This window comes from Coregonus clupeaformis, chromosome 16, assembly GCF_020615455.1.
Source record: "Coregonus clupeaformis isolate EN_2021a chromosome 16, ASM2061545v1, whole genome shotgun sequence".
Classification (NCBI taxonomy): Eukaryota; Metazoa; Chordata; class Actinopteri; order Salmoniformes; family Salmonidae; genus Coregonus; species Coregonus clupeaformis.
In genome coordinates, this window is record NC_059207.1 from 34,605,822 (window position 1) to 34,625,338 (window position 19,517).

The following is a 19,517-nucleotide window of genomic DNA, read 5'->3' on the forward strand; positions in this document are numbered from 1 at the left end:
CAGCATGGAGCCAGTGTGATCTGCAGAGGGAGGTAACACCAGGACAGGTTAATGGTTGAACCCCTGGCCTAACTCCCATGTTCTTAATCTTGTCCATCTCACTACTGTTGCCATAAATTAGTCTTTTACATTTACATTACATTTTAGTCATTTAGCAGACGCTCTTATCCAGAGCGACTTACAGGAGCAATTAGGGTTAAGTGCCTTGCTCAAGGGCACATCGACAGATTTTTCACCTAGTCGGCTCGGGGATTAGAACCAGCGACCTTTCGGTCTTTACAGTCATTGGTTCCCTATTAGTTAAGACATTAAAAAACTTGGCAAAGTAACTGTACTCTTGCTGCCTAGACACTTATAGAATACTTAAGTTGAGCTATATACCTTTAACAAGTTGAAGTCCAATATTTGTCAGTTCAAGAGGGCACCTTATCTAGTGTAATACATTCTTAGACAGTTTTTCTCCTAGTTGTTGTTTGCTAAACTGAGCTTATATGTTTTGGCCCAGCGACCCCCTTCCTATCTCGAGGCCTCAGGGGCCAGTTACCACGCCGGTTGCTAAGGAGATGTAAAATGGAAACATACAACAGTAAGAATATGGCAGGTTTTTACTGCTTCCTGTTGTCCTGGCCTCCTGCTTGGCTGCAGCCAGCTGCCAGACTCTGACTGGATCAACAGACAGGTGTGATGCCTCTCTGTCACTGTGTTTATCTGGTTCAGACAGTGGACAACTGTTTACTGATCTAATGCACTTTCTCTGATACATGTTTGTTTAATAATAACAGTTATTTGCTCATGCTGCTATGGTTTTTAACTTCAACTTTATTGGAAGACCCTGGATGATGTTTCCCTGTCATTTCAACATGGTAATAATGTCAGTGATTATGATGATGACTATAAGTTCCCCAGAGTCTCCTCTCTCATGCTTGAGTCATCTGATTCTGCATCTGTTTCATCTTTATTTGCTCTTTACATGCAAACCAGCAGCTGTGGCCAGAGGCCAAGTCAGCATGACAAATGTGTCTACTTCAGCACACAGCACTCTGTCCTCTCATATAGTGTGGAGCTCCACCATGTGGGCTGTTAATATTTGGAAAGATCTCATTGACAGGAGTTTGTGGGAGCATACAGACATAAAGTAAACATGCTATCTTTTTCTGTGATTTTTTTTCCAGCTCCTTGACTGATGCAAAGCAACCTCTCCATCGTCCCATTGTACCCACATCAGCTGTTGCTCAGAGGGAAGCCCTCAGTCCCACACATGGTAAGGTTAGGAGTTGATCCTGGATCCAAACCTTACAAGAAAACCTTCAATCAGAAAGAGTGGTGCTATGGATAGGCCACTCAACATGCAGTCTCAGTAAAATGGCTCAGTAAAGACTAGTAACAGTAGGTTGGACATAATAGTACTATGTACTTGAATGCTGTAATAGGACTTGCTTAATTTAAAAGTGGGTAATGTACATAATGTAATGTATATACTGTAGTGTACTGTATATAATCTAATCAGTGAAAAGTCCATGGAAAAACAGCCTCTACTAATGGAATACAGTAATTCAATATGGGACTATTGTTGAAGTCTTGTGATTCCTTGTGATTTCCTGTAGTCTTGTTTCCTGATCTGTTTGATATGAAACTGATCTGGGTTAGTGAGAGGAGAGGTTTCTTACTTTTAGTATGGAAAGATCTGTAGTATTAGGGTGGGAAGGAAGCACAAAAAATAGGAACTGCGGGCCGGAAGTCTTGATTATAGATTAGCTTTACCAAACAGTTTTTCTTGGAGATTAGTCCAAGAGCCGGCCCAAAAGTTTGGCTTCTTTAATAACCTTTTACTTAATTGGGCTAAATCAGGGTCACACAGAGTGTTTCTTGGTAGTCTTAAACAAATCTACTTTAAACAAAAGTATAGACCTCACACACATGGTTATGGGCTTACAAAAAATAAGACACCTGTACCATGTCAGATATAGAGTTGAAATGTATTCAATTTTGAGTTTACATCCAAATATTTATATACAGAAATAACAAAATTGTTTGACATAGAAACACTGGATTTGTTATTTGTTATTATGAAATTATGACAAATATTAATAACATTCCACCCTTGAGGCCACTAGGTCATTTGACTACAGGAAAGGGCTACAATAACATACATTCAATTGGAGAGGATTTGTTCAATGTTTACATATCTTCCCATTGACTTGATATAATTACACTCTGAAAGAAACAAAAGCTGGATTGGGAGGCTTTACAAAATATCCTGATGAACATTGTGATTCTGCTACAAGTCATGTAAAAGGACCCATGAGCACCAACATGTGAAGTTCATTTGAGCATGTCAAATGAAAGCTAATAATCTATATTTTAGAGAAATTAAGGCAATTATACATAGATGTCCATGATTGGTTCAGATTTGGTCCAGACCAGACCAAATCTGAACCAATCATAGACGTCTGTGTTTCACAAGTTTGGACAGCACAGCACAGCACAGTAAAGAAAAGTAGAGTATAGTCCTGTACTGTAATGTACTGTAATGTAATGTAGAATAGAATGAAGTAGAGTTCAGTACAGTACACAGTAGAGCAAACTAGAGTTGAGGACACTATAATGTACTGTACTGAACTATACTCTACTTTACTGTACTGAACTGTACTCTACTGTATTGAACTCTACACTACTCTACTGTTCCGTGCGGTAGTTTTTGGAAAACGTGGTCATATAAAAAACTGAGGGAGATTTACCGAAATTCTGTTACCAAACTTTGCATCTACACAGTTCTTCCAGTAAATGTGTTTTTGGAAAATGTTCAGTGTAAATGGTTAAAAGTAGTCCTTGTGCATAGAGTTATTTGGTTTGTTAAACTTTGAAATAAATGATTTTTGGCATACATTTAAAGTAAAAAAATCTGAGTCTCAGTGCAATTCTGTTACCGTGGAATGCCCTACACCCTTTTGACCCATCTGTCTTGTTTCCTCACTAATCCCTATGTTTCTCTCCACCTCCTCATGCTGTTCTACAGTAGAACGCCTCTCCCCTGCACCTGAAGCCATGGAGTTCCCACCCAAGAGACAAGAGAAGCAGGTAAATATATTTCTCTTTCTTGGTGTGGGATATCCAACTACTATAGGTACCTGTGTATATTGTACACAATGTCAGAAAATTGTGAAAATTGATCTATTATATTTGAGGAGTAGGCTTTAGTGCTTTAGCTTTTGTGCTCTGAAAGGAATCTGTATGTATTAAACATACTTTTGGCCATGCAGTGTATGTGGACACCTGCTCGTTAAACATCTCATTCCAAAACCATGGGCATTAAATACCCCCTTTGCTGCTATAACAGCCTTCACTCTTCTGGGAAGGCTTTCTACTAGATATTGGAACATTGCAGCGGGGACTTGCTTCCATTCAGCGACAAGAGCATTAGTGAGGTCGGGCACTGATTTTGGGCGATTAGGCCTGGCTCGCAGTCAGCGTTCCAATTCATCCCAAAGGTGTTCGATGGGGTTGAGGTCAGGGCTCTGTGCAGGCCAGTCAAGTTCTTCCACAACGATCTTGACAAACCATTTCTGTATGGACCTTGCTTTGAGCACGGGGGCATTGTCATGCTGAAACAGGAAAGGGCCTTCCCCAAACTGTTGCCACAAAGTTGGAAGCACAGAATCGTTTAGAATGTCATTGTATGCTGTAGTGTTAAGATTTTCCTTCCTTCCTTACTTAGGGGCCTAGCCCGTATCATGAAAAACAGCCTCAGACCATTATTCCTCCTCCACCAAACTTTACAGTTGGCACTATGCATTATTTTTATTTTTTTAACCTTTATTTAACCAGGTAAGCCAGTTGAGAACAAGTTCTCATTTACAACTGCGACCTGGCCAAGATAAAGCAAAGCAGTGCGATAAAAACAACAACAACACAGAGTTACATATGGCATAAACAAAATGTACAGTCAATAAAACAATATAAATTGTATATACAGTGTGTGCAAATGTAGTAAGCTATGGAGGTAAGGTAGTAAATAGGCCATAGTGCAAAATAGTTGCAATTTAGTATTTTAGTTTTCTTCTTTTTTTTTTTTTTTTTGGGTGGTGGGGTAGATCAGCTTAATATTGCAGATAGATTGTAACTTCCATCAATGTAATTGTCTGCATCACTTCCAATCCCCCATGTTTTTTTTATTTATATATATATATATATATATATATATATATATATATATATATATATATATATATATATATATATATGTACAGTGGGGGAAAAAAAGTATTTAGTCAGCCACCAATTGTGCATGTTCTCCCACTTAAAAAAATGAGAGAGGCCTGTAATTTTCATCATAGGTACACGTCAACTATGACAGACAAATTGAGAAATGTTTTTCCAGAAAATCACATTGTAGGATTTTTAATGAATTTATTTGCAAATTATGGTGGAAAATAAGTATTTGGTCACCTACAAACAAGCAAGATTTCTGGCTCTCACAGACCTGTAACTTCTTCTTTAAGAGGCTCCTCTGTCCTCCACTCGTTACCTGTATTAATGGCACCTGTTTGAACTTGTTATCAGTATAAAAGACACCTGTCCACAACCTCAAACAGTCACACTCCAAACTCCACTATGGCCAAGACCAAAGAGCTGTCAAAGGACACCAGAAACAAAATTGTAGACCTGCACCAGGCTGGGAAGACTGAATCTGCAATAGGTAAGCAGCTTGGTTTGAAGAAATCAACTGTGGGAGCAATTATTAGGAAATGGAAGACATACAAGACCACTGATAATCTCCCTCGATCTGGGGCTCCACGCAAGATCTCACCCCGTGGGGTCAAAATGATCACAAGAACGGTGAGCAAAAATCCCAGAACCACATGGGGGGACCTAGTGAATGACCTGCAGAGAGCTGGGACCAAAGTAACAAAGCCTACCATCAGTAACACACTACGCCGCCAGGGACTCAAATCCTGCAGTGCCAGACGTGTCCCCCTGCTTAAGCCAGTACATGTCCAGGCCCGTCTGAAGTTTGCTAGAGTGCATTTGGATGATCCAGAAGAGGATTGGGAGAATGTCATATGGTCAGATGAAACCAAAATAGAACTTTTTGGTAAAAACTCAACTCGTCGTGTTTGGAGGACAAAGAATGCTGAGTTGCATCCAAAGAACACCATACCTACTGTGAAGCATGGGGGTGGAAACATCATGCTTTGGGGCTGTTTTTCTGCAAAGGGACCAGGACGACTGATCCGTATAAAGGAAAGAATGAATGGGGCCATATATCGTGAGATTTTGAGTGAAAACCTCCTTCCATCAGCAAGGGCATTGAAGATGAAACGTGGCTGGGTCTTTCAGCATGACAATGATCCCAAACACACCGCCCGGGCAACGAAGGAGTGGCTTCGTAAGAAGCATTTCAAGGTTGTTGCTGGTATTCAAGGTCCTAGCCAGTCTCCAGATCTCAACCCCATAGAAAATCTTTGGAGGGAGTTGAAAGTCTGTGTTTCCCAGCGACAGCCCCAAAACATCACTGCTCTAGAGGAGATCTGCATGGAGGAATGGGCCAGAATACCAGCAACAGTGTGTGAAAACCTTGTGAAGACTTACAGAAAACGTTTGACCTGTGTCATTGCCAACAAAGGGTATATAACAAAGTATTGAGAAACTTTTGTTATTGACCAAATACTTATTTTCCACCATAATTTGCAAATAAATTCATTAAAAATCCTACAATGTGATTTTCTGGATTTCTTTTTCTCATTTTGTCTGTCATAGTTGACGTGTACTACAGGCCTCTCTCATATTTTTAAGTGGGAGAACTTGCACAATTTGTGGCTGACTAAATACTTTTTTCCCCCACTGTATATACACACATATACATATACACACATATATACACACACATACACACCCACATACATACATACATACACATACATATCCTTTAAATATATATATATATTCCCCTTTATTACTTTCCAACCCCGCCACCCTTTCCCCACTTGGAGTAAACTAGTGAACAACAACGCCTAGGCCTCTACTTCCAGCCCATACCCACTATCTACATTTTATGGACACAGTCAATTTTACAATAATTACATTTTGTTTGTTCTTTCTCCTGAACTTCTTCTACTCTCAACCTCTCCGATCATTTTCATGATGTCCATCCGGTTTGCTTCTATATGCCATATCTTTCTAACTGTGCTCCTTCACAACAGCTTCCAACCTACAACCCATACACTTATTATGGACACAGCGTGCCTACATTATTAGTTATCTTGTTGTTGTTAGTTGTTATTAGTCCCATCCTTCAATTCCATTCAACATCTCCCATCTATCTTTTAACACCATTCATATAGGATTTCTATTTGCCATATATATTTCAACTGTACTGTGATGTCTTACAAATGTTCTGAACCTTTCTATTCTCATTGTTTCTACAGATTGTGAATTGAAAATAAACATTTTTGCTAATAGTATTATTATGTTATTGATCGATTGACTATGACTTTTTAGATCACCCAGTAGTGCTATCTGCAGGGTTAGCTCCAGGTAAATATTGCAATCCTTTAGCCATTCCTGGACCTGTGTCCAAAAACAAGCTACAAATGGACAGTACCAAAACAAATGATCTAATGATTCTGTCTCTTCGCAGAAAAATCTGCAGAGCTGGGAAGATTGTATCCCCCATATAAATAACATTCTATTGGTAGCAAGAATTTTATATAATAATTTAAATTGAAAGATTCTAAGTTTTGAATCCGGTGTCGTTTTGCGTATCAGTTCATAAACACTATGCCATGGGATCGGTACGTCAAAAATCTCTTCCCAACTATTTTGCAATCTATATGGGACGGCTGTCAATCCTTTGGTCCTTAAATGAAACTGATATACTTTTTTATTTATCACAGTTTTCCTTAACCAATTATGTTCTTTAATGCAAGGCCGGCAGACAAGTTCCTTACTTTCTCCTCCTTCCACTTTCCTCTTCCATTTTTGCGGTAAGGCTGCAATTATTTGGTTGTAATTTTGGATAGAGCAGACATTTCCATATGTTTTTGTTAGCTGCATGTGCGACATAACTCCACCAGTCCTACCGATGATATCATTTACAAAGATTATACCTTTTTTAAACATTTTGTCAAAAAAAAAAGTTTTTGGGTCAATTAGTATATTTGAGTTTAACCACAATATTTGTTGGATTATTTGTTCTGTCGTTTCTGGAGGATTAAATTGAAATTGCAACCAACTTTCTATGTCTTGTTTTAGAAATAGTGATATCTGGGAGATTATTTCCTTTTCAAATAACTGAAAGTGAGTGGTTGTAATCTGAATAAAGGGAAAAAGGCCATTCTTGAACATTGGGTGAGACAATCTTACTAATTTGCTAGAGAACCAGTTCGGATTTAAGTATACCTTTTGTATGACTGAAGCTTTTAGTGATAGGTCTAATGCTTTAAATATTTAATCATTTCTGTCCTACGAATTCATATTCATTATATGAATAGGCCCGTTTAATTTTGTTTGGCTTGCCGTTCCAAATAAAATTGAATATTTTTTTCTCATATAATTTAAAAAACAGTTCGCTAGGCGTAGGCAAGACCATAAGCAAATAGGTAAACTGGGATAATCAGGGTGATTTTTTTCACAAATTGAAAGGCACCCACCTTTCCATGGTAGCAAGATCTTATCTATTTTTGCTAACTTTCTATTATAATTTATTGAAGTGAGATCATTTATTTCGTTTGGGAAATGTATTCCGAGTATATCCACATCACCATCAGACCATTTTATCGGTAAACTACATGGCAATGTAAAAATTGTATTTTTTATTGATCCAATACGTAATATAGTACATTTGTCATAATTTGGTTGTAATCCAGAGAGGTTAGAAAATGTATCTATATCCTCTGAGGCTGTGGAGTGATTCTAGTTGTGAATTTAAAAGAAAACTTGAATCATCAGCGTACAATGACACCTTTGTTTTTAAGCCCTGGATTTCTAATCCCCTGATATTATTGTTGGATCTGATTTTAATAGCTAACATCTCGATGGCCACAATAAATAGATATGCCGATCGTGGACAACCTTGTTTCACTCCTCTTGACAGTTTAAAACTTTCTGAGAAATAGCCATTATTTACTATTTTACACCTAGGGTTACTATACATGATTTTGACCCATTTTATAAGAGATTCACCAAAATTGAAATGCTACAATTTAGTATTAACACTGGAATGATAGATGTGCAAAAGATGATGTGCAAATAGAGATACTGGGGTGCAAATTAGCAAAATAAATAACAATATGGGGATGAGGTAGTTGGGTGTGCTAATTTCAGAATGGCTGTGTACAGGTGCAGTGATCGGTAAGCTGCTCTGACAACTGATGCTTAAAGTTAGTGAGGGAGATAAGTGTCTCCATCTTCAGAGATTTTTGCAGTTCGTTCCAGTCATTGGCAGCAGAGAACTGGAAGGATTGGCGGCCAAAGGAGGTGTTGGCTTTGGGGATGACCAGTGAGATATACCTGCTGGAGTGCATACTACGGGTGGGTGTTGCTATGGTGACCAATGAGCTAAAATAAGGCGGGGATTTGCCTAGCAGTGATTTATAGATCACCTGGAGCCAGTGGGTTTGGCGACAAATATGTAGTGAGGTCACAATGGTGGGTAGTATATGGGGCTTTGGTGACAAAACGGATTGCACTGTGATAGACTACATCCAATTTGCTGAGTAGAGTGTTGGAGGCTATTTTGTAAATTACATCGCCGAAGTCAAGGATCGGTAGGATAGTCAGTTTTACGAGGGCATGTTTGGCAGCATGAGTGAAGGAGGCTTTGTTGCAAAATAGGAAGCCGATTCTAGATTTAACTTTGGATTGGAGATGCTTAATGTGAGTCTGGAAGGAGAGTTACGGTCTAACCAGACACCTAGGTATTTGTAGTTGTCCACATATTCTAAGTCAGAATATTCGGGTAGGTAACGTTCTCCTGGCATCCGCCAAACCCAGATTCGTCCATCGGACTGCCAGATGGTGAAGCGTAATTCATCACTCCAGAGAACGTGTTTCCATTGCTCCGATTTTTACACCTCTCCAGCCGACGGTTGGCATTGCGCATGGTGATCTTAGGCTTGTGTGCGGCTGCTCGGCATGGAAACCCATTTCGTGAAGCTCCTGACAAACAGTTCTTGTGCTGACGTTGCTTCCAGAGGCAGTTTGGAATTACAAACGAGGACAGGCGATTTTTACGCGCTATGCGCTTCAGTACTCGGAGGTCCCGTTATGTGAACTTGTGTGGCCTACCACTTCGCCACTGAGCCGTTGTTGCTCCTAGACATTTACACTTCACAATAACAGCACTTACAGTTGACCGGGGCAGCTATAGCAGGGCAGAAATTGGACAAACTGACTTGTTGGAAAGGTGGCATCCCATGACGGTGCAACGTTGAAAGTCACTGAGCTCTTTAGTACGGCCATTCTACTACCAATGTTTGTCTATGGAGATTGCATGGCTGTGTGCTCGATTTTATACACCTGTCAGCAACAGGTGTGGCTGAAATAGCTGAATCCACAAATTTGAAGGCTTGTCCACATACTTTTGGACATGTTGTGTATTGTTTTATTTTCTGTTAGCCACTGTTAGCTGAACTTGCCCTGATTAGGATCTTGCTATAACTATCAACAACTGCAAGGAGAAACACGCCTGTGCCCTTGTGAAAAGCAGACTTCCTTTCAATCTTGCCAATAAACTGTTTTGTGTTTATGTAGATGAAAGCAGCACGAGCCAAGTTCACTTTCCAGGCTCAGTCACCCAAGTGAGTTATAATGCCTACTGATCGCCTGCAAACAGTTTTCTCTCTCACACATCCATTGACCGATATTGTCAGTAAAAAGAAGCACACACTGTAATTATATCACATTTAGGGCGGCCAAATGTAATTGGACCAAACTGTTTTTCTCAGCAAGCCCAATAACGTAAATGTTAACATAGAGTTACTAGAAACAAACCCTTGTAACAGAGGATTACAAAAAAGCAGACCTCTTCCTTTAATCTAATGGATGTCTTTCATACCATAGTCTGACCTTTCTTCTCCTCTTCCTAGGGAACTGTCTCTACAGAAGGGGGACATAGTTTACATCCACCGGCAGGTAGACACCAACTGGTTTGAAGGAGAGCATCATGGGAGAGCCGGTATCTTCCCCACAACCTATGTGGAGGTTGGTGTGCATCCATCTAACTTCTGAGCGTGGATCTTATATGAAGTGCTCCACTTGTCATTCTGAACCTCACCCGTCTCTAATTTCTGCCCCCAGATTGTCCCTCCTACAGAGAAGCCCACGCCCATCAAGTCTCCAACCATCCAGGTGCTGGATTATGGAGAGGCAGTGGCTCTGTTCACCTTCACTGCAGACCTGCCTGTTGAGCTGTCCTTCCGCAAAGTGAGCATCCTACTATGTACTCTCTATTCAATCGTTAGCCCGCTAATACTTATATCTTTAGGACGTTGATTCTCATTTCCAATCTTTAATCATTTACAGTATTGTACCTATACCGTATTTCTCACATTGCGTGGGTTTAATTCACTGAGACACCCTGCAACATTAGATAGATATTGACAACAGAGTTTCCCCTATAAAACCACTTCCCCAGCAGTGGTGGAAAGGGTAGCGGTTCCCATAGACTTCCAGTCAATGAGCCAACGACTATTTAAAAGCGTGTCACGGCAGAAATATACAGTGCCTCCAGAAAGTATTCAGACCCCTTGACTTTTTCCACCTTTTGTTACGTTACAGCCTTATTCTAAAATGTATTAAATAAAAAATGTTCCTCAGCAATCTACACTTAATACCCCATAACGATAAAGAGAAAACAGGTTTTTAGAAATTTAAAAAAGAACAAATAAAAAATACGTATTTACATAAGTATTCAGACCCTTTGCTACGAGACTCGAAATTGAGCACAGGTGCATCCTGTTTCCATTGATCATCCTTGAGATGTTTCTACAACTTGATTGGAGTCCACCGGTGGTAAATTCAATTGATTGGACATGATTTGGAAAGGCACACTCCTGTCTCCCGGTCCCACAGTTGACACTGCATGTCAGAGCAACTACCAAGCCATGAGGTCGAAAGAATTGTCCGTAGAGCTCTGAGACAGGATTGTAGGCCACCGCTGCTAAATGGATAGAGGGGAAACACTGGACGACTACTGTACCTGAGATCTGAATTAAGTGAGAGTTATGGTACTTATGTCATGAACCATATCTGTGCTCCCCTCTCTGTCTCAGGGCGAGGTGATCTGTGTGACCAGGCGTGTGGATGACAGGTGGCTGGAGGGACGGATCCCAGGGACCAGCCGGAGTGGCATCTTCCCCACCAACTACGTCCAGGTTAACAAGTTACCCCGCACCAAATCATCCTCGGATGACTACCCAGCATGCCCCATGTCACCCACATCCCCAGAACCAATGAGTCCAGGACGCCCTCTACACTCACCTTGCTCGCCTTTGACCCGCTCGCCTCTGAGTCTGACCCCCTCCTCCCGCAGCCCTGAACCAGGATACTCCCCCCTGAAGCTGTCCTCACCCATACCCCATGGGACAGTAGCCTCCCATTCACGTTCATCCCCCCAGCCCTCTCTATCCAAAAAAGCACCCAGTCACTGGCCACACCCCACTTCTGGGCCTGCCTTCCCCACCCCCCAGAATAACCACTGGGGAGGAGCACACCCGGCTTTGCACAACTCCATTGGCAGAGCTGTTTCACCATCCAATCAGATATCACCATCTGCCCACAGGGGAGGAGCAGCCCTGACCAATACCCCCAAACCACAAACGACCAACAATGCTGGCTCAACAGTGGTGCAGCACCAACCGTGAGTAAAAAATTGTAATCAATCAAAATGTGATTTTATATAACGTGATTGAGGTACTGTCTTATCTCATTCTTCATTGCCACAGTCTATTAATCTGGCCCTTAATCAAATCCAAAACCCTGGCCTGTGCTCTCTCACTCAGATACAAGGCAGTTTACAACTACAAACCACAGAACAAAGATGAGCTGGAACTGAGAGAGGGGGACATAGTACAAGTGATGGAGAAGTGTGATGATGGCTGGTTTGTAGGTAAGGAATTTATACAAACCTTACGTTCAGAAGACAAATTAAGTGCGCCCTCTATTGGGCATCACATGACATTACAGGTATGAATTTAGATGACTCATTTTCTTACAGTATTTGTAGGATGTACAGTATGAGAAAACAACCATTTGGTTTATTATGTGCTCTGCTCTTTCCTTAGGTACGTCAAAAAGGACACATGCCTTTGGGACTTTCCCAGGGAACTATGTGACACCAGTGTAACTGCTTCACTCTGCCTGTCCACTCCACCACCACCTGTGGAAATATATTTAGACCAGCTTGCTTTAACCAGCACATCAGATCACTCCAGCAGCCGTATGATCAACTCCTGACCCCAACACCCCCTGTCCTCCCCCTTTCACCAACCTGGTTAAGTCAGGTCTGCATGTTCACGTCAGCCAGTGACCACAGCTGTTGGCCAGTGTGGAGCTGGAGGTAGGAACACCGTGTGGTTTGACACCTTATCCCCAGCATGTGTGTTCCATCACTGAATAGACTTGGAGTTTTCACAGACACTGCTTGAATGGATAGAATGAATGCTGATGATGATAGTGTTCCAGGTGTAAAGAAATAACTTTGTCCTCATTGACTACAATCATTTATTATGGTGACAACTCAAATGACATTCCTTCAGCACAGTTGAGCTACTGCCTTTATACAGCAATGGACCTCCTGCAATCCTCTTACGGAGTGTTCTCCTTAGCACATACCTACTCCTCTTTCTGTCACCCAAGTGCCATCACAGACACAAATGCCTGAGAATATCATTAGTGTGACGTTCTCTATAACGAAATGACAATGAATGTTGCCTTTGAAATGTCTTCCTCCACTTTGATTTCAGATCTATAAAAACGTCCTGTGTGAGTCCAAGGCTACAGAACTGATATGTCCGTCCAATATACATGAAGGGATCACTTACACTATTACTTTGAACAATGCCATAAAATATTTGTTGCTTAGTTGCAAAATAGTTTAGCTGATTCTCCATTTGTTAAAGACTGTATAAGTACTGTATGCAGCAGATAAAAACAATGTATTCATGTCCTTCAGTGTGTTATTGTTAGCTACTTACGTATTTAATGAAGCACAATGATTCAGCCAGCCAGTTGTGCAGTTTGTATTTCTGTTGAGAACAGAGGAAGTGTTGAGTGTCAAAGTGGAAGTTGAATAAAATGGTGGAGAAGAGAAGAGGAGGTATCTTTACAAAATATGTTGGCATAACCCCCAAGTGAATGCAACATGGAAAGTCTTGACAAAACAGAAGTGGAGCTACATCAATTGTATCAATTCAGTGGAACCTCTGGCATTTTTAGGTCGTGATTCATGGGATAACAAAGAGAGATGCCTCACTTTGCTTCACTTTGGAGCACAGTTCTTTTCTAAAACTAGAATCCTACTTGTCAACTACTACATCAAAACCCACAATGGTGTTCAAACATTTCAGAAGGAAAGGACAGAACAGTAAGATGGACTAGTAGATTGATTCCTAGGGCTACTGTACATTTGATTTGGTAGCTCATTTCCACTGAAAACGGTGTTTGTTTACTACTGTTTCTATAATCTGCCGCTTTGCAAATGAACTAATTTGCTTTTACATATACATTAAAAGAGCTAATCGGAGGTGTGCATGCAAGTGTAACCAATGGAAAATATAATATGGTAAGCCAATGGTAAGCAATTAAGCAGTCCTTTCCTTTATGGACTTTTACAAACCCCTATCATGATGTTTCCAACTGAAATGTTTATCTGCTTTGTTCATTCATACCATTGTAAAAATGCAACATACCTTTTCTAGCAACAAAATATGATTGTACAGGGTTTTAACCATGTATCAGATAAAAATATAATATATTTCCTTTAATACCAAACATTGTATCTCATTATCTATGATACACACTATGTTATTCAAATAAACCATACAGAATGATGATAAAACGGTTTTGATGTGTAACTCAAATTGATTCCAAAGCTGTTTGACATTTGTGAAGTAGCCTAACCTACCTCTATTTAGTTCATAAAAAGGAGATCACAGTTCAAACTCAGGATGGGGTGGAAGCTCAGAACTGGAGGACTGTCATAGAGATAGATAGAGGACTCTAGCTGGATATAACCTGTTTTAGCTTGGACATTGCCATTGAGGGTTTCCACCATTTTAAAGTAGTCAACTGGGTGGGGATTCCTATGGGTTGGGAGCGATCAGCCTATGATCAGAGCATTGTGTTCTTCAAATTGTGTTTGCTATGGATGGTCAATGGCTTTAAGCTATATCACCGCCATCTAGTGGCTACAATAAATGAATGACACACAAGTTTTGATTCAGGGCTCCAGCACTGCAGGTGGTGGTAAATCACCAATATTAGCTTTATGCTTTATTCAAACTAAGAAGAAGAACATTTACTACTTTAAAATGGAGATGCCCTTCCTGTCACAGACACCATAATGGCACAGATACAAAGATGAGTCCTCTATCTCTGTAAGGACTGTCTATTTTATTGCAAAGTGTGATCGGAGAGGAAGAGGCGAGATGGTTTACTCCGCCCAAAATCTGTCCACATTAAGCAGATAATAAATTATTAATCAAGAGAGATGTTTTTGTATGGGGGGCAATGAGAGTGTCAAATTTAGTCAAGATACAAATTAATTGCTATTTTGATACGTGAGGCTTATTTGATATAATAGACGTTTCGAAATGCTTAGGTTGTTACGAGTGTATTGATATGTGTGATGCACATGACATCCTGGCAACTTTGAGAAAAAACACTTCATATCGGAGTTGTCCCTGTTGAAATTCGAGACGGTCTATACATATTCATGAGGCTAGCATAGCATCTCACTCTCCATTGAATACATGCGGTTGACGTCAACTCCCCTAATAGAATATTCAAAAACGCATTCAAATAACGAGATGTATTTCTCAATCCAAACAGAGGAATAGGAGGGACTTTGACAGCCCACTGTTTTGCTCTGTGGAAAACAAATCCCATTGTTAGGCTGGAGACACAAGCATCTCGTCATTATATCCAGTATCTCTGGTGTGATGATGAGCCCAGAGGGGCACTTGACTATGGCGCCATTTCCTCTTCTCACGTTGTGAAGGACAGTCGGACATTCTCTGATAAAATGTGTAGCATACTTTATGCCCCACACTGAAAACATGTTGTTGAGTGTTTTACATTTTAGTTATTTTGCAGAGCGAAATACAGTAGTAAGTGCATTGATTTTCATATTTGTTCATACTGGTCCCCGGTGGGAATTGAACCCACAACCATGCCATTGAAAGTGCCATGCTCTACCAACTGAGTCACACAGAATTTTTTGCCTTTGCTGCCGTTAATACCAATTTGTAAGTCGCTCTGGATAAGAGCGTCTGCTAAATGACGTAAATGTAAATGTTAATTTATATTAGTTGATTAGGCCTACATGTTGCATTGATTGCAAATGCTGGTTGCAGTGGCGATTTTAGCATGTAAATCTTGTTGGGGCAAAAAAACAAAACAATGTTTTAGATGCATGCCAGCAAAGCCACAACACTAAACAATACATTAATTGTACTATAATGGTGACAAACGGTGCCCACAAACTGTTAAGGCCTACATAAAGCTGTCCCAACAGCAGAGCTTTTCAGCACCATGGAGTGAATCCTTACCACTGCTACACCTGGCTATCATCGGAGCCTTGTCTGGCAGCAAAACAGTTCATTCAGCCTCATTTACTGCCTTTACAAAAAACATAGCTGATTTGGCTGACTTGCTTAAATAAATGTGGTTTCTACTGACAATTGAGATGTACAAACTCTGGCATAAGGGGACGACGAGCAGATAAGAGGCAATCCGTAATTTCGATTAAGACATTAATGAGCGAGCTAGGACGGACGTAGTCAATATAACTATTTGTTCAGCACTTCTGAAATGTACAGCGACAGAATTCAGAACATAGGCCGTTCTTACAGTATTCTCCCTGTACACCAAGTCAGAACCGTAGGATAAATAAAGGGGGCATATAAGCAGACAATGAAAGCTCTTACAATATTCAATGATTACATTTCTCTAAAACAGGCTATAGGCTACATGTGCACCACCAAGTCAGAACAGTAGGCTAAATTATGAGGGGGAAAGGGACCAAATTATTAGGGCGAGGCACATGGGCTACTAACAGCTTACTACACAACATACACTTAGTATTACTTTCTTTGTCACGAATTCCGCCGAGACTGCTCCTCCTCCTTGCTCGGGCAGGCTTCGGCGTTCGTCGTCCCCGGAGTACTAGCTACTACCGCTTGATGTCTCGATGTTTGTTTGGTCTTGTCTTGTTAGTGCACCTGTTTCGTGTTATGTATTGATTAGGTCACCTATAAGTTTCCTTTAGTTTTGTTTGCAGTTGTGTGTGATTGTCCGCCTGTCCGTTGATGTATGGTATTTGTTCTGGTGTTGATAGTGTATTTATGCACTGTATGCGTAATCGCTCGCCTCCAGTGTTTGAGGCCCGTTATTTTGTATTGTCTTGTTCTTCTGTGTCCTGCGCCTGACTTCAACACCGCATCCACATCAGCTTGTGACAGAATCACACACCTATACTATGGAGTCAGCAGGAGCAGCGGCGGCGACCGAGTCGCTGGAGGATCGGGTCAGCTGCCAGGACGCCAGGATCCAGCAACTCGGCTCCGCCATGCAAGAGGTGATGAACACCCTGCGCCGATGGGAAAGGGGAGGTGTGCCCACACCTCCTCTTACCTTACCACCACCATCGGCCAGCCCCACCAGACCAGCTCCGGAGTCCAGTGGGATTCGGCTCTCGCTCCCGAGGGCGTATGATGGCACCGCAGCCGGGTGCCCTCGGGATACGAGAGCGTTTCCGCCCTCATCTCCTGTCTCTCCGGCAAGGCGTTGGAGTGGGCCAATGCCGAATGGAGGGGAATAGACGCCGCCACCATCAGCTACGCGGAGTTCTCCCGCCGCTTCAGGGCTGTGTTCGATCACCCTCCTGAGGGTAAAGCGGCGGGGGAGCGTCTGTTCCACCTCCGACAGGGGAAGAGGAGCGCACAGGAGTTCGCCCTGGATTTCCGGACTCTAGCGGCGGATGCGGGGTGGAATGAGAGGGCCCTCATCGACCACTATCGGTGTAGCCTACGTGAGGACGTTCGACGAGAGCTGGCCTGCAGGGACACCACTCTATCCTTCGACCAGCTGGTGGACATGTCCATCCGTCTGGATACCCTGCTGGCCACCCGCGGACGTCCCGAGTTGGGGCCGTCCATTCCATCCCCCAGCATCTCAGAGCCTAGCCCTATGGAGCTCGGGGGTGCTGGCGCTAGAGAGAGGAGGAGAGCGAGCCCGAGGGGGGCCGTCCCCTGCACCAACTGTGGCCGTGGAGGACACACTGCGGCTAGGTGCTGGGGAGGGTCTCCAGGGAGTCGGGGCAACAGGTCACGCACTGGGGAGTCATTCCAGGTGAGTAGGCGCCCCACTCACCCAGAGCTCTCTGTTGTTCACTTGTGTATACCTGTGGTATTTCCTCAGGTTGCATCTCATTCCCAGCATAAGGCGCTAGTCGATTCAGGCGCAGCTGGGAATTTTATTGATCGGAAATGTTGTATTAAGTTAGGGATTCCCCTCCTGCCCGTTGATGCACCCTTCCCTGTCCATGCCCTAGATAGCCGCCCGTTGGGATCTGGGTTGATTAGGGAGGTCACAGCGCCACTAAAGATGAAGACGCAGGGGGTCATGAGGAGATCATTCAGTTGTACCTGATCGACTCTCCTGCGTATCCCGTGGTGCTGGGGCTTCCTTGGTTAATCACCCATGACCCCACCATTTCGTGGCAACAGAGGGCTCTCAAGGAGTGGTCTGACCAGTGTGTTGGGCGATGTCTAGGTGTTTCCGTTGGGGCGACCACGGTGGAGAGTCCGAACCAAATGCCCGCAATGCACATTCCCCCTGAGTATGAGGATTTGGCACTCGTGTTCAGCAAGACTAGGGCGACGCGATTGCCACCTCATAGACAGGGAGATTGTGCGATAAACCTCCAGACAGGTGCGGCACTCCCGCGGAGCCATGTGTATCCTCTGTTTCAAGAGGAGACGGCGGCTATGGAGACATACATAGCCGAGTCCCTGAGACAAGGATACATACGGTCCTCCACTTCCCCTGTGTCCTCGAGTTTCTTTTTTGTGAAGAAGAAGGATGGAGGGTTGCGCCCGTGTATTGATTATCGTAGTCTCAATCAGATCACGGTTAAATACAGTTGCCCTCTTCCTCTGATTGCGAGTATGACTGAATCATTATGCGGAGCGCGTTTCTTCACAAAACTGGATCTCAGGAGCGCCTATAACTTGGTGCGCATTAGGGAGGGAGATGAATGGAAGACGGCATTTAGTACCACCTCAGGTCATTATGAGTATCTCGTCATGCCATACAGGTTAATGAATGCTCCTTCAGTCTTCCAATAATTTGTGGACGAGATCTTCCGGGACCTGCATGGGCAGGGTGTGGTAGTGTACATTGACGACATCCTAGTGTACTCTTCTACACGAGCCGAGCATGTAGCCCTGGTGCGCTGAGTGTTGGGTAGGCTGTTGGAGCATGACTTGTATGTCAAGGCAGAGAAATGTCTGTTTTTCCAGGAGTCCATCTCCTTCTTGGGTCATCGGTTGTCCGCGTCAGGGGTGAAGATGGAGATTGACCGTGTGTCAGCCGTGTCGTAACTGGCAAACCCCAACCACTGTTAAAGAGGTGCAGCAGTTTTTTGGGGTTTGCCAATTACTACCGGAGGTTTATCCGGGGTTTTGGACAGGTAGCAGCTCCCATTACTTCCCTGCTGAAGGGGGGCCCGTGCATTTGCAGTGGTCGGCTGAAGCGGACAGGGCGTTTGGTAAACTGAAGGACCTGTTCACTTCGGCTCCGGTGCTGGCGCACCCGGACCCCGCTTTAGCGTTCCAGGTAGAGGTGGACGCGTCAGAGGCCGGGATTGGGGCAGTACTGTCGCAACGCTCAGGCACGCCTCCTAAGCTCCGTCCCTGCGCTTTTTATTCTAAAAGCTCAGCCCGGCGGAACGTAATTATGACGTAGGGGACAGGGAGCTGTTAGCCGTGGTTCAAGCTCTAAAGGTGTGGAGGCATTGGCTTGAGGGGGCTCAACACCCTTTTCTCATTCTGACTGATCACCGTAACCTGGAGTACATCTGGGCAGCTAGGAGATTGAACCCTCGTCAGGCTAGGTGGAACATGTTTCTGACCCGGTTCGTGTTTAAGATAACCTACATCCCAGGGTCCCAGAACGGTAAGGCAGACGCCCTGTCCAGGCGGTATGACACAGAGGAGAGGTCCATTGAGCCCACTCCCATACTGCCGGAGTCTTGTCTGGTGGCACCGGTGGTATGGGATGTCGATACGGAAATTGAG

At 43.0% G+C, this 19,517-nt stretch overlaps 1 protein-coding gene across 5 annotated transcripts in view; it reads left to right on the forward strand.

Annotated features, from left to right (window-relative positions):
- The window catches only part of LOC121584843 (vinexin), a 54,463-nt gene extending 40,404 nt beyond the window's left edge, over positions 1–14,059 (forward strand). For 4 of the 5 annotated variants that reach the window (XM_045225696.1, XM_045225697.1, XM_041900998.1 and 1 more), the window contains exons 13-20: positions 1,173–1,261; positions 3,017–3,078; positions 9,751–9,797; positions 10,086–10,200; positions 10,297–10,422; positions 11,271–11,857; positions 12,000–12,106; positions 12,282–14,059. In XM_045225696.1, the coding sequence (XP_045081631.1) occupies positions 1,173–1,261; positions 3,017–3,078; positions 9,751–9,797; positions 10,086–10,200; positions 10,297–10,422; positions 11,271–11,857; positions 12,000–12,106; positions 12,282–12,343 (1,195 nt within the window). In that variant the 3' untranslated portion in view covers positions 12,344–14,059. The remainder of the gene's footprint in view (positions 1–1,172; positions 1,262–3,016; positions 3,079–9,750; positions 9,798–10,085; positions 10,201–10,296; positions 10,423–11,270; positions 11,858–11,999; positions 12,107–12,281) is intronic. The other variant, XR_006003767.1, reaches the window with a different exon arrangement.
- The last annotated feature ends 5,458 nt before the right edge of the window (positions 14,060–19,517 follow it).